Source organism: Leptodactylus fuscus, chromosome 2, assembly GCF_031893055.1.
Source record: "Leptodactylus fuscus isolate aLepFus1 chromosome 2, aLepFus1.hap2, whole genome shotgun sequence".
In the NCBI taxonomy this organism is placed as follows: domain Eukaryota; kingdom Metazoa; phylum Chordata; class Amphibia; order Anura; family Leptodactylidae; genus Leptodactylus; species Leptodactylus fuscus.
The window spans coordinates 148,242,051-148,258,682 of record NC_134266.1 but is presented as its reverse complement, the minus strand read 5'-3'; the positions used below and the strand labels follow the sequence as shown (position 1 = coordinate 148,258,682).

Genomic DNA, 16,632 nt, shown 5'->3' with positions numbered 1-16,632 from the left:
CCCCCCCCCACTTCCCATTTTTTTAATTATATATATTTTTTTTATCAACTATATAATATCCTAAATCATTGAATGACATCATTAATCCTCAAACTTTTCCTCTATCTTATCTATGCCCAATTTTATCATATAAAATCCCAGTCATTGTTGTCCAGTTTTAAACCAATATTATGAGACCAATGTTATAGTTTGTATAATAAAAAACATATACAGTTTTCCAATATACTTTCTGTATCAATTCCTCACGGTTTTCTTGATCTCTGCTCGTTGTCATTCATTCTGAAACCCTCAGTGGGTAAAACTCTGACCGTGGTCATGTGACTCCCACACAGGTACACAGCTCATTACGCAAGGTTTGATTATTGTGCTGTGCACTTGTGTGTCCATCACATGGCCATGTACTGTAGATTGCGTGATTGGACCTTAAGGATCACGTGGCATTGGGATGCATAGATGCTAGGATTGCAACAGCATGTGACCGCTGAAGCCCAATCACAGGACTCAGTGGTCCCTGACGGCAGTCAGAAGACCTGAAGAGATCAGGGAGTCATGCCGCTGCCAAGTACAGGTGAGTGACATTGATTATTATTTTTGGTCACCTCCCTTGAAAGTATAATAGCAGTTTTGGTTTGGATGTGTAAAACTGCAGGTATAACCAAACCGAAATAACTGACATGTACACACATGCCGTTCACAACAGTTATCCGGGTTGACATTCGGTTTTGGTTATTTTTCGCTAAATTGCCCAGCTCTACAACACACCAAATACACTATTGGCATACCGCTGGATTATGAAAGCCTATGGACGCATCTGACATACAGATGTCCCAGTATATATATGTATACAAATGTGGCAACAAAGCTGAATTTAAATGACGTCAACAAATCATGCGGCACAGAATACATGAAACAAGTAAAAACCCAGATTAAATTTTCTAAATGTTCGGCCTGTGAATATGTCTGTACAATACACAGTCACAGAGCGGATTGGCTGTCTTGTACTGTATATGGTACAGTGTGTTGGGAGAGGGGATCCATGTACAAACTCTGGATGCGGCATGAAAGGATTTCTTATGTAAAGAAGGTGTGTTACTCTTAAAATATAAAACTGGAGATAACACCTTTCTTTCCAAAAAACAGCATGGCTGTATGAAAATGACACTCATAGCACTTTAAAGTGTGCACAACCCTTGTAGCATGTGAAACCCATTCAGCTGTCATGGTTTGTCACTTCCCGCATCCTATACTCTTCCACCTGCTGCATTTTGTCATCATGCTTAGGCTTTGCTCACATCTCATATTGATATTATATGTCAATTCTGCAACAAATAAGATTTTAAGGATACTGATATATTAAATAGAAAGTTATATAAGAATAATAAATAGGTAAGAAGAAGTAAGATTCTACTGTCCTTCTCACCGTTATTCATTCAGACCTAATCCTTATTGGTACTAGGCTAAATGATTCTCTACAGACAAGTGCTCCTTTCTAGCAGTCCCATGCTTCTGTCAGAAGAACACAAGCACACGTGTGTAGTAACTACTACTCATAGCTGACAGCTGTTGGTCTGACAAGCCAATAGGCCAAATAGAGCGAGCGGTACACACATAAGGTATCTGATGCCCTGTTAAAGTAACTGGAAATAATGAACTTTTTTTTTTTTTTTTTTTTTAATGTAGATTGTGAGCCCCACATAGGGCTTACAATGTACATTTTTCCCCATCAGTATGTCTTGGAATATGGGATGGAAATCCATGCAAACACAGGGAGAACATACAAACTCTTTGCAGATAGTTTTTTGCCCTTGGCGGGATTTGAACACCAGGACTCCAGTGCTGCAAGGCTGCAGTGCTAACCAGTGAGCCACCATGTGGCCCCTGAACTGAATGCCTTTTTGTTATATTTTGTCTTTAAGGCTAAAGCCCCACATTGCAGAAACGCAGCTTTTTTTGTTGCCAATTTTGTTGCTATTTTTTGAGTCAAAACCAGGAGTGGATTCATCAAAAGGTAGAAATTTAAGAGCTTTCTATACATTTCCCTTTCCACTTGGAGCCATTCTTGGCTTTGGCTCAAAATACCGCAAAAAAAAAAAAATCTGCAACAAAATCTGTGTTTCTGCAACGAGGGGCTTTAGCCTAAAGAAGACTTTCAGGACCAGATGACACAGATGCAATGCTGTATAGCATATATAATGTGCAAACCTTATTTAATAGCTTTCTCTATGTTTTTTATTTCAGTTCACAAATAAAAACAAGAGAAGAAATTTACTTTGCCAAACGCACCATAAGTTCAAATAAAGAAGAAAATTTTGCCTAATTTTTTTTTTTTTTTTTATATATACCTAGGATGAAGTTAGTGAATCCAGTAGAGAAAAATTAGGTAGCAAGGAGCCAATATATAAATAATACTTTATTGAGGCTCTTATTCAAATAGAAAATGGAAAGCAATAAAGTAGTGAGTGGCATAAGGGATAGTGATAAGGGATAGTGGTGGGTGACTCCTTGTAGTGCCCAATCCATTGCCAGTAGGAACTACAGAAGGATAAGAAAATTGTATATTTTACAGCAGAGATTGGCCACTTCAGTGCCAATTATGAAATGTACATATAGTGTATCCAGTATGCTTATTGTATTAAAAACTGACTCAGTATAAGGGGTGCCAGAGATTGAAATAATATAAGGCAATTCCCAATTACAAACCTTTTGGGGAAAATCTCAATGCTGAGTGTACATGGCCGCAAAACCGGACAGGAATAGGAACGGTCCTGAGTTTTGTGGCCTGGACACGTAACCGTGTAATACACATTCTGTGTGTGGACTGATACAAATTAATGGGTCAGGGTGCTATCCAGGAAAAAGCCCAATAGCACAATGAACAAGCACACGGTTGTGTGCAAGAGGCCTAATGCTGTATACATGGAGGGAGTCCGGCAGGTCCTGCACAGCAGCTACTGATGCCCAGACCAGTGCCAGGACAATAACAGCAGCCACTGCTCCTGAGGGATCAAGAACCAGAACAGCATTGTTGAACTCTTTCTCCCCTGTTCCTCACACCTATCTAGCATGAGTTACGGGAGTCACAGGCTAGATTATCTGCATCTCTTCCAGACGTCTCTGTCTAGCCTCAAACAGCAGTGAGGCTTGGGTTCCTGATCCCACCAGAGCAGTGACTGTTGTTGTCTGGCCGTGAACCACATCTGACACCCCAGCACTAGTCCGGTCAGCAGTACCTGCACGGCTCCAGTGGGGGGCTCTTCAGAACTCCCTCAGTGTACACACTCTGGTAGTCCGCAACCCCTAACAGAATTAGGGCTTTCCCTAAAAGAAAATCTCCCTATATGGTTTAACCCCTTATACTGAGTCAGTTTTTAATACAAAAATATACTATCCGTATATTTCTTAATGGTAATTAATCTGCAGCATCGAAGTGGCCAATCTCTGCTGCAAAACATAGAATTTTCCTATCCCTTAATAGTTTGTGCTGGCAGTAGTTTGGGCAATACAAGGGGTCGCCCACAACTATATGTCCAGAATCCCTGCCACGCACTCTTTATTGTTTTCCGTTTTCTATTTTAATAAGGGCCTCAATTAAGGTTTTTCCCTGTCCTAAAATAGATGTAAGTTTCATGAGACACCTAGGCAGATAACATTTTGGAGGCTATAATTGTTCCTTGGGGGTATCTCTATCACAAAATGCAGTTCCCCATGCCAACCAAACATATTACTGTTAATTTTCCCATGAACTGCTGAAAAAATTGAAGCAGCAAATTGGTTGTTATAGGCAACATCTCAATTTTACTTTGTCACTACTTTTGCTAAGTTTCTACAAACAGAATTACGTTGTACAACAACCTAAGGCTTCAGTCCTGTAACTAAGTCCTTGTGACTTCCTTCATTAGTTTTGACAGGCCTTCTTTAATTTGATTCCTTGGGTTCAGTGTATTCACATAATCTAAGCCAAAATATAGCGCAGAAATGCAGACAAGTGATCACTGATGACAAGGTGAGTTCTAGGTTGGATGGAGATGAAGTGAGGACACTGAAGATGAGGCTTGGCCCCGTTAGTAACATTATTGCCTAGCAGCATGACTGTGAAATCCTGAAATGACATATAATGTGCTCTTCCTTTGGTAAATGAATTCCTCTACATTTGGACTGTACTGCTGAAAAGAAACAGATGTGAAGACTAATACAGAATCATTCCTACACTGACTGTATAATGTGATAGATCACAGACAAGGAAAAGGAAGAATGGTCTATTGAGCAAAACAGGTTTACAGCTCATCCTGTTCTATTCACACCACTTCTCGTCTGCAAAATATTCTCATTTTATGAACAAAAAATGAGCAGGTTTGGCCACATTTTCATTTGCAATTTAATGTACACATGCCAAAGAAAATATTTCATAGTGGAGTGCGGTGATAATTTCAAGAAATGGAAATTAGGTTTCAGCAACCACATGTGACAAATGATAGTTTCCTAATCTGACCATGCACTTGGATGGAAATCTGCCCATTGGCATAAAAGGCTGCAAAAGACAATTGCCTTAGAATCCTGATCTTGGTCAATAGGCTGCCAGTACCCACATTGAAATCCTGCTACACAATTATATTGGGTATTACCTGTCTAATAAACTGCATGGAAACTCTATCTCATAAAATATCCTAATGCTCCAGTACTTTCATTGCTCCAGTATCACTGATAAAATAGACGTTTCACCACCAGTCTATCTACCAAACTCACAGGAACTTGGCAATGCTTCTAGAAGTGATGCAGCCACTTGCTGCAGGCTACTAATTTAGAGACCTTTAACCACCTCCACCAATTCTAGTATTTAGCCTCTGTTAATATGCTCCGCTCCACAGTTTCCAAGCAAGAAGTGCAGTTAGTTTTGATGCCTGGGCATATTTAACTGCCACGACTGTGTCACAGAGGACGTTACGATGATTATGTAACAAATGAATGATGTTTGCGTCACTTTTGTATATTTGGAGAAGATGAACTTTGAAGTCACATGCAAATTAGGCAGTTGTGCACTGGGGGTGGGCTTCAGCCCTGAGAGCAAAGGCTTTGCCTCAGACTCCCTTTAAGCTCTGTAATGTCAGAAGGGCGGTGTCAAGCAGGGAGTTTGGCGTGATTCAGAGCTTCAATCAGAGGCAGCCAGTGACAGAGTTCAGAATCACACTCCTAGCCTGCTCCTGCCTGACACCACCCTCTTGACAGTACAGAGACTAAACAGGCACAAAAACTAATAGTATTAATTGTTCAGGAATGGTGGGGGCTAGAGAAAGAATTCCACTTGTACCAGAATCAGTGGAGGCATGGCTATGTGATGTAAAAACCTGGACCTGTTGGAGGTGGTGAAAAGTCTCTGCTTATTCTGGGTTTAGGAGTCAAGTGGGCAACCCTATTCAGTGACTTTGTTATCTCTGTATGCACAGTCATATAAGGAAGGTTGTCTGTCACTAGGACCGCACACTGGACTCCTAAGCACATTATTGAAAAAAGTTAAGTGACACTGAAACCTGTCTAAAAAAAGATGATATATCAATCTCAGCTCCTGTTGCTTTATGTGTATTATAACCTTCAATGTGATTCCTAAGGTTCTCTTTAAATACTCTGATTATTAAGAGCTGCATTATTTGGCTACAGAGGTAGTCTTTATCTACTGCATTGCTGCCTGGAAAATTCTAATTCCAAGTGTCTTTCCCACGAGTCAGATGAAAACAGGACTAACTACATCCGTCTGCAAAAACCAGATAAAAAGATATCAGTAAATTAAAGGTACATTGACACTGTTTTTTTTACTCCATTTTTCTGATAGAATAAGAACAATGGACTGAAAAACTAATAGAATGAAAGATGTAATGTTAATATAAGATGCAAGCTTTCTTCCTGCCTGTTCATTAATAGAAGATAAACTCCTAAACAACGCAGTGTAAAATGAACCCATCACACTGGTCAACAGTGTGCCCATTGTATAACATTACACATTCTAACTTTTATGTGCTTTTGAATCCCTGTGTCATGCACCAGATCCTTCAGGCCCTCCACATAGCACAATGTATACATTTTCTGTAGTGTTTCCATTACAATACAATCATTGGCAAAGGTTGTTAAAAATTGAAAAGATTGAAAAGTAATCACAGAGCCTTTGTAAGAACCTGTCAGGCAGAGATTACACTTAATCATATAGTAAAATAAAAAATCCAGAAATAATAAGGAGATTTTTAAATCTAGGAAATTGTAAACTAGCTTCTTCAGCTTCTGCCTTAGGAATCTTAATCTCTAATCTTATGGGCAGAACAGAGATCTGTCAAGACAAGGCAAAGTCTGCATAGATAAATGATTATAAGGGCGTACTGCACATCTGTTTTGAGGAATGCAGAGATCTTACACTAGGTTTACACTAGTGTTCGAGAACTCTGCCACTCAATCCGCATAAAATCAGAAGAGATAAAAGTTCTGCAAGTAGGGCCAAGGGGAAACTCAGTGGACTCCCTTCTAGTCTAGTTTCGACGTGTAACTGCGTTCTAAGCGGGCAGGGTTTCAGCCGGACCTGAAGGATGGAAACCCGAACGCTAATGTAAACCTAGCGTTATCCTGCATTGTAATGTGGAAAAGCATTAAATGGACTTGTTTACAACATATGACATTATAAAATATAATAAAAACAGTAAAGAGTTTTCAGTCAATATTCTACAATACTGATAAACTATTCTTAGAATAGGTGTTTCATATCACATGGAGGAATTTGGCACTGAATTTGAGTTGGATTCTACCTCAAAATCAGCTCCAAATGCTGCCTAAAATAATCCTCCATTGATTTCAATGGGAATCAGATGCAGATTTTCTCTATAGCTTATTTTTTCATCTACAGGAAAAATCAGTATCTGACTCCTATTTAAATTAATGGAGGTTGGTTATAGGCGGAATTGAGTTAGTTCGTTAAGAAGGGCTAGTAGTCCGCAGGCTAGCTAAGGAATAGGGATGGGTGTGAAAGAGGGAGAGGGTGAGAGGGGGAATTGAGTGAAGAGCAATATATCATGGTAGTTCTAAGATAAGAGAGCAGGAAGCTATCCATTTAAACAAATACAGAGGATACCAGGAGCTCCCAGAGAAACTCAGAAATCACTCATAACACTGCTAAAAGGTATTTGGGTGCATTAATAGCACTAACACACTTTAAAATAAATAAATACATTTGTCCAGAAAACCCCTTTAAATCTCTGGGATCAGAGGACATGTAAAAAATGAAAAAGTATTTATAGTTACCTGCATCCTCCCCTCTGTTCCTGTGCTGGGCTGAGCGTCTCTTCCGTTAATCTGAACGTATACAAAGAGGCTACAGCAGTGAAGTCACATTAACAGGACCGCTGCAGCCATTCACCGCTCTCAGCTGTATACTGGGCGGATGGCTGCACTAGTCCTGTTGACACAATGACACCATTGCAGCCTCTCTGTATACAAATAGAGCAGAGGAGGAAGTGGCCAACACAAGTGGAGGGAAGGACACAGGTAAGTAGAAATGCAGAGCTATATTTATACTACACTACTTACACTACTGCCTGCATACATTTTTTTTTCTTAAATTCTGGACAACTCCTTTAACCAATTAAGTACCCAGCTATGTTTATTTTTGGGGGGTTTTGGTACAGTTTTGAAAACTAAAACTTTTTTTTAGCTCAGGTTATTCAAATATATATAGTGAGCAAAAAAGAAGGAAAAAGGTCTCTCTTTTTAGGACTTTGGACAAAACTAGCAGTTTACTATTTGGCTTTTGTGTTTTGTGAACAAATGTTACGTCACTAAGAGAGCAGAACACACTTGTAAGATTACAGTTCTGTTGACAAGAGATGGAAGTAAAATACAGCACTTATACATGCGATACTTCTCTGGGGGTTAGGAGATTTATACATTTTTGGATCTTTCACAAGGTACTATAAAGTGTCCCATGCTTTCTGTCTTAAGGACTTGCTATGAAGTAGCACTAGATTAGAACCAGAGTCTTTGTCCAGATGCCACTCAGACTATTGAATCCACAAGTCTTATAACAGAAACACTGCAAAGTAAAGGTAAACAGTTTTGTGCCTGGACTGCCAGACCAGCGAGTGTAAAGAATCTTCTATTCTCTATCAGCTAGTAAAATGAGGTGTGATCGATCCCACAGTCTGACCAGACTCTCTGCAGATGTGCTGTGTACTCCAGCAATCCGCTTTAGCATGTACTTCCACACCCAGAATCTGAAACCACTAAACCCCATTTGTCTCTTTCCCAAACACAAATGATTGATGTTATTTTGGACAGAACATCACAAGGTTTCATACAAGAGATGTGAATGCTCGCAAAGATTTCTTCATCGCCTAAGTATTTTTCTATTGCTTCACTAACTTGGCATTTGCAAATGTCCAATGGAGCTAACACAATCATTCTGGAATTTCTCTTCCTGGACACTATAGTAAGTGGTCGAAAGTATACATTCTCGTATGGTCATGTTTGTAGCATTCAGAGTGTACACCAAAGGGTACCCTGTTTTCATGGATCCATCATAGACTTGAGTCTACTGATCCATGAAAATAACCTGGGACATGGCTTATTCTATTATTTATCAGATTGGTCACATGGACTGTAAGGAAAACGGTTGGGTGAATAGATTTCTTAATGTCTTTGACTCGTATACAGGGTGTTAATATAACGGCTAATACATTCACTTTTTTCTTACTCACCTCACTGGCCACAAAGAACAGTAGTGGTGCTTCCTCATCTTTGGCTTTATATTGTGCTATAATTTTCTCTGCTATGGGCTGAACAAGCTGCTTTGCTGCTTCTGATTCTCCTTCATCCTCAGAGTCTAAAATAGATAATAGGTATAATAGATAGAATAGAAACAAGTGTTAGAATTACTATCACCTTACTACATGAAATCTGAGAATAAATCTTCTAATACAGGTTGGTAATAAACATTGGAAAGGCCACAAACACAGAGAAGTACAATGGGGGAAACTCAGAAATGGTTATTAGGGTCATCACAAACTTTTCTAACTTTGCATAAGGGAGAAGATAAGACTAGGTTTTTCCAGATGCTGATGGGATTGCTTGTTTGAGCACCAGGGGTTCTAAGCAATGTGATAAAGTGTAACTAAGCTTTCAAAAGTTTAGATTTTCTGGCAACAATTGTGCCATTAACCCTTTCCCGCCATTTGCATGTTTCAATTTTTAATTTTCATTTTTAACCCCGTTTTACAAACCCTACATTGGGACAAATTGTACTTTGTAATGGTACCGTTTAATATTCTGTACAATGTACTCGGAAGAGGTAAAAAAAAATCAGAGTGGAGAAAAACTGCATTTGTGTGACTTGTTTATGGGGTCTGTTTTCATGGCGTTCACTCTGCAGCCAAAATAACATGTCTGGAATTGTGGAAGAATTGCCAAAGTCAAAATTCAGAAATTAACGAGTTGACAGTTTTAAAATGAATTATCCACAGATGGCTTTGTTTTCTGGTTACATATATACGTTTTGGTCCAAGTTTATTTTATAGTACTACCCCTTTAAATTTGTTAGGCAGTGGAAAATTCTAGGGGGATAACAAATAACCTGTGTTTTCTTAAAGGAAAATTTGCTGAATTTCAAGCTCCTGTTTAAGAAACTGAAAGAAAAAAATCCTATAAAACACAAAATAACTTAATAAACAAGCTCGTTACTAAAAGTTTCATGACACAATAACCACATGTTAGACAGAAGCGTTTGAGAGTTATACATAAACAGTACTTTATAGTGTTGGATCTTGCACTAAGAAAGGAAACTGGAAACAAGGGAATCATTTCCCTTCCCTATCCATTGCCTTCCTCGAATTAATAACAGACCATACAAAGGAAAGAGAATGTGACTCCCCTTGCCCGGTTTAGTAGTTAAAAAAAATCAACAACTTTGTAACCATGGAAACCATCACAATTAAGACACAAACACACAGAAAATAAGGAAACCGTATAAAACACGTTGTCACGGTCTCTGCCAATGTGGGAGGTTTACAGGTTAATTCTGTATATTCATTTCCACAAGCAGCTTAATGTCACACGGGATTTTGTCACTTAGAAGGGTTTAGGGACAAATGTGGTGAAAAAAACTTTCACAATACAATTATCAACTTGCCATTCTAGTCCCTCCTCTGGTCACACATGCTCATCTGTTTAGCAGCCAGGGAGCCATTTCCAGATCTGCCTCATTTCAGTTCACAGTTCAAAGTGTCCAGGTCAGCAATTTCTAGGACAAGACTTCTTCTATGAAGCAGCCCATAACATGAACACATGTAGTAAGATTACATGACATCACAAACTATTTTAGAGGGAAAATGCCACTATAAAAGGAATTTTAGAATTCAGGCCAAGTGCATACTGAGGTTGTTGGCAGCCAACACTTCTAGAAGAATCTCCATGAAGCCATGATCCAGCTGCTTAATAAATGGTCACTTTTCAACAAACTCTGCAAAAATCAATACTATTATTGAATATGCTATATATCATGCCCTGCAGAGTTAGGGAGCATTCACACGGAATGCGTGTTTTGCGGCACGTGTTTGCCGTTGCGTTAACGCCGCGTTTACGCCGCTTTGCGCGGCGTTAAAACGGGGGTTTCTACTCCCATTGCAAATGTAGCCACAGTGAGGATCTCAACAGTCAGAACCCCACCAATTAGCAATATATACTCTACTAGCTGGTACCCGCGACTTCGCCTGCGGTGATTGTAGCAGTGGGTATATACAGGCGCGGGTAAGGTTTTCGAAGTGTCTATAAGGTATGGGATATGAAATGTAACTTTGTATCTTGTTTTTTCTGTAATTCAGAGAATACGTGAGACTTTTGTGTTGAAGTTAATTTGTATTTGAGCCGCTATACGGTGTTGTGAGAAACTTTACATAGTGACTTTGGGACAGAAGTATTTGAAGTTAACCCTTTCCCGCCGATGGCATTTTTTGATTTTCGTTTTTAACTCCCCTCCTTCTAAACCCCATAACTTTTTTATTTCTCCGCTCCCAGAGGCAAATGAGGTCTTAATTTTTCCTGGGACTAATTTTTCTTCATGATGCCACTATTATTTATTCTATATAATGTACTGGGAAGCAGGGAAAAATTCTGAATGGGGTGGATTTGACGAAAAAATGCATTTCTGCGACTTTCTTACGGGCTTTGGTTTTACAGCGTTCACTGTGCAACCAAAATGACATGTCCCCTGTATTCTGTGTTTCGTTACGATGCCAGGGATACTAAATTTATATGGTTTTATTTACATTTTGACCCCTTAAAAAAATCCAAAACTGTGTTAAAAAATTTTTTTTTGAAAAGTCGTCATATTCCGACAGCCATAACTTTTTTATACGTCCGTGTACGGGGATGTATAGGGCATTTTTTTTGCAGGACCGGGTGTACTTTTTAGTTCAACCATTTTCGGGAAATGTTATTGCTTTGATCACTTTTTATTCAAATTTTTATCAGAATCAAAACAGTGAAAAAACGGCGGTTTGGCACTTTTGACCATTTTCCCCGCTACGGCGTTTACCGAACAGGAAAAATATTTGTATAGCTTTGTAGAGCGGGCGATTTTGGATGCGGGGATACCTAACATGTATGTGTTTCACAGTTTTTAACTACTTTTATATGTGTTCTAGGGAAAGTGGGCGATTTGAATTTTTAATCCTTTTTATTTGTTTTTATATTTTTTTTACTTTTTTTAAAACTTTTTTTTTTGCATTTATTAGACCTCCTAGGGGTATTGACATGGGTGGGCAGTGTCGCGGATTGTCAGAGCGGTGGGGGTCGGCAAACATGGCTGCTCCGGAGCGTTAAAGAGAACCTCCTAGAGTATTGTTAAGGTGAGGGGTAAAGTGGTAAAGTATATGTATATGAGATTGTGTGGGGTTAGGGGCTAGGCTGTAGAGGGAAATATGAATTTTGTGGCTTCCTATGGTCCAAAGTGTGTGAGATTGCAGAGATGGTGGTGTGAGTTTGGGTTTTGTGGGGGTCCTGGCACAAACGTATGTGTGCTATTGTGACGAAAAGTAGCCTATTGCGCAATTGCAATGTGTATTAACTATGTTTGTGGAAACTTTCAGCCAAATCGGTCGAGCGGGTTTTGCGTGATTGACTAACAAACATCCAAACACACAAACCCACAAACATCCAAACTCACAAACTTTCACATTTATAATATTAATAGGATCCTATGGAGAGAGTATGAATAATTTTTCTTCCAGAACCAGCTTAAACAAATTAGTTCATACATGTATACTGTATTTTTCAGAATATAAAACACACTTTTCTTCCCCCAAATTTGGGAGGAAAATGGGGGTGCGTCTTATAGTCCGAATGTGGACTATATGAGGGGGCGGAAGAGCGGAATTCCAGCATAGCCACGCTCCTGCCGCCGCTGGTTTCCTGCAGTGGCAGGAGTGTGGCGATGCTGTGGGCCCCAGCAGCTAAAAATCTCCCCGGCATCCGCCATACTATTACAGCGGATTCCGGGTCTGTAAAGCTAATGGCGGCTGCTCCACTTCAGAAACCAGAGTTAATGCCAGTGGTCAGATTCTCTCTGATCGTGGGCATTAGTACTTAAAGTAACCCCACCCCCTCAAAGTTTAAAACTCTCCCCTGGGGTCGGTCCTAACCGGCCCCATACCTGTAAAGATGCAGGCTGGCTCCTGTGCGGTGAGGTCGCAGGAGCCGGCCTGTTCCTGGGACAGCCGGGAGCCTACTGAAGGCTCCCAGGCCTGTCATAGGAATATTACTATTGGTAATGGTAATGTATAGAATCTCCCATAGACGGCAATACAATTGTATTGCCATCTATGGGACTTGCAATCAAATGATTTTTTTTTTTTTCCACCGTTTTGCCTCTGATTTAAATAAAAGGTGATCTAAGTAATAGACATTTCCCAAAATGGTATAACTAAAAAGTACACCTGACCCCGCAAAAAAAACGCTCTATGCGTCCCCGTACAGCTGCAGGGTCACCTGTCAATGTGGCCTTGCTGCTGTTGCAAAACTACAACTCCCATATATTAAATATTTTACCATTTTGTGCTTTAAATTTTTTCCCCCTATTTTCCTCCTTTAAAACCTAGGTGCATCTTACAGTCCAGTGCGTCTTATAATCGGGAAAATACAGTAAATAAAGCCCGACAGAAAAAATTAAAAGATAAGGAATTGAATCTTCAAGTTTATCTAAAGATTAAACACTATGTTTCCTGCTGTATATAAATGTCCTCAAAGAAGTGTGTCAGTCACCATCCGTAGGGGTGAGGGAGCAGGTAATGGCAGGGAAACCTTTCTGTTAATCTATCTATTTTGCTGATGTAGCTCTATTTCAGGCACATTTCTAGTGAAGCATAGAACAAAGTCTGTTCAATTCACATGCACTATTGACTTATGAAAAAATAAGTGAAAGTTTACTTACACATTAACAAAATCATAGCACTGTGCTATCTATTAAGGTCACTCAGTAACAAAGATGATAGAAATAATCCCCCCTGAACCAATTCTTCAAGTGTACAAGCAGCCATGCAGTCCTGTTTCTATTACTATTAGATATCATTGTATATCTGTAGAAGCTGCATATTGTGAAAAAAAAACTAATAGATTGATCATCAGTAAAGAACCACAAACGTGTATAAAATGTAGTAATTTTGTAAATGTCACATTTGCCATTGTAAAACTTGTAACTTGTGTAGTACCTTGCAGAGTGGATTCTACAGTTTCCAAAGCATATTTCTACAAGGTACTAGGATTAAGTTTTTATCCAATATATTTACCATGTCTTTTGTACAAAATAAATTTACCCCAAATCATACATATCTTTGTATGAATCAAGAGAATCCTATCAGAATACACTATATGGAAATTTTGCTATTTGCAATTTAATCTTGTGATGTAACCACCATTCGATTTCCATACCTACAAAAAGAACAAGGCAGGGACCTTCATTCAGCTGAACAGCGTTTAACTCTGTCAGTTCCACAACGGGTTTAGGGTGCCATGGGAACTCTTTGCAGTCCATATCATGAAGAACCTCCACTCTTCCTTGTCGTGTAATGACCTCTCCTTTTGGATCCAATATAATAAGGTTTGGAATGCCTGTAAAGTAATCACATACTGTATTCATTAAAATAGCAGCAAAATAAAGAATCATGTAAACATATCAAACTTCATACATACAATATAAAGCTTACTAGTTTATATAGTCAGGAAGTGCACAACAAACTTGACAGACAAACTAGAGAGACATTTTCTAGTTCAACATAATACAGTCAAGATGGTTATTTCTTCTCTCTCACGAAAAAACATATATTTAAGGTTAGATATGGCTCCTATAAGCTTGAAAATAATAATAAAGTATCTAATAGAGTCAGAAGATGGCATATATCAAGATTATCTAGAAGAAATCTAGATCCATAATAACCTCACAACACCAAAGAGAAGGGTATCAAGCAACTTGCATCAATTTCAGAAATAATATAAACTACATGTACAAGACGTTAGCTTTAAGAAGGAATAAGAAGAGATATCCTGATGCAGTGTTTAGTTACGAATCTCAATGCAAAGAAAAAAAAGGTTTAGATAATTTTTTGGAATGCCGCAAAAGCTTGGTCTGAACATAAACACATGGTAAACCCACATATACAAATGAAAATTTGTTAACACAGGCTTGATTCAGAGCAGGCAGGTCTGTTCTCAAGCATGTCGGACAGTGCGCTTACAGCAGGATCCCATAGATTTCTTTAATACTGGTGTGTGATCTCATGTAAAGCTACTACATTTAATCTGCGCTTTTAAAAACCGTTTCTAATCCCCATAAAATAAACCTTACAAACATAAAACATTGTACTTAACCACATAGCAAACAAAATCATACAGCTTGCTGAGCAAACGCTTGTACTTTTAGTGGATAATGCCACAACATATGCTCTTCTAAAAGCATGAACAACTAAATCTCCCCCAAAAATAATTATAATTTCATATTCTTTTAAGGCAAAATAAATCAAAACAATGGTAGTACCAAGGTGTAGGTGATCGCGTAATAAAAAAGTACATCGGAGAGTCACTCCCAGTGTTGTAGATAGTTATAACACTGTGCAGGCAGTTTAACTGATCCCCGAATTGTCTGCAGATTTTTAACTACAGTAGAGTCAGGGAACTGATGGTTATGTTATATTTTGTGGAGTGTTACATGAAATTTAGGTAACCTCCATCTAAGTAGGAGTGAGAATTATTCAGGTAAATTTAGTAGCTGATGTGTTGGTTTTTTGCATCTGGCCAGTATCCCTGGTTGTTTAAGTTCACCTGCTCGGACACATTGCTGTCTGTACAAGTTTTAGGGGGCATTCACACTACTATTGGTGACTGTCAGCAGTATCCGTAGCTATTGTCTGTTACAAGATTTTAGCAACGGACACTAGCTGAACCGTCAGAAATCTGTTAAGATTTCCATTAAATTCAATGCTCAAAAACAAACAGAAAAAATAGCACCGAGCTGCATATGGTGAAGTATGTTAAGGTGCAACTGTGTGAATACCAATATGTAAACTCTCAACTTAGCTAGTTGTGACCAGTTCACAACTACTATGCTGGCAGTAGAACCGATTTGAACAGAGGGCTCCTCTCTGATAACGGGCAGCTGTAAGGTCCAGACACCCATGGGTGTTGTGGATAGACAACCATGGACAGGATGAGGATTCATCTGGAATTTTCAAAAGGACCATGCTTCCACAAGGTCGTTGAATCAGTAGAAAGTCTTTACTGAAGTCACAATACACAACATATGTTTCGGGGTGGAATCCCTTTCTCAAGTGTAACAGGACTGGCGCCATATATGACTGTTTTCTCCTTATATGAGAAGGTCAGTGGTCGCTACTTGACCCCCTCTCCCCAGCTAGCACTCCTCTCCTTCAACCTGGGTAAGATCTCTAAAGTAAAGGGCGATCTCCTGCACCACTTCCTCACGGCCGCCAGGAAGGTTATCCCCTGCCACTGGCGTAGTTCCACGACCCCCCTCTCTGATGGAATGGCTCCAGGAGCTCCTCCTTATCAGGAGGATGGAGGCCTTGGTTGCGGAGGACTCTGCGGACCTGTCTAAGTTTGAAACCCTCTGGCAGCCGTGGGTCGTGTTCCAGGAATCTGCAGAATTCTCCTCCCTCTTTGTATAACTCCCTCTGTCTATGGTTCTCTCCCTCTGGGCCCCTAGAGCCCCCGGCCCCCTTCCTAACCTAGAGCCTGCCTATGCCCCCTCTGTGCCTTGCCCCTGTTGTGTCCTTGTCCCATATGTGTTTCCTGTTTTTATGTTTGGTACACCTCGGTCATTTTGGCCTCGAGGGCTCCCCTTTCCCCATTTTTATACCTTGCTTGTTCTTCCTGCGATTTATGCACAAGCCGATGTATTGTACCCTTTCGGGCCTTGTCTTTCCTTCCATATGCCATGGCTTGCCATTGTTTTATTGTGTTTTGAATTTTGAGAAACTTTACTAAAGATTGATAACACCTAGAGGTGACCTTTTGCATACAATACTAAGATGTGAGCAGAAAATCCTTAAGCTAGGTTGGTAGGTGTGACTGCCAAGGAATAGAATTCTTTAGCACATCTCA

General features: G+C 39.5%; 1 protein-coding gene across 1 annotated transcript in view; it reads right to left on the bottom strand.

Moving 5' to 3' along the window:
• NXN (nucleoredoxin) overlaps positions 1–16,632 on the bottom strand; it is a 103,565-nt gene that overhangs the window by 2,856 nt on the left and 84,077 nt on the right. The window contains exons 6-7 of the mRNA XM_075264904.1: positions 13,948–14,127; positions 8,727–8,851 (exon numbers count right to left, since the gene is read on the bottom strand). Of these exons, the coding sequence (XP_075121005.1) occupies positions 8,727–8,851; positions 13,948–14,127 (305 nt within the window). The remainder of the gene's footprint in view (positions 1–8,726; positions 8,852–13,947; positions 14,128–16,632) is intronic.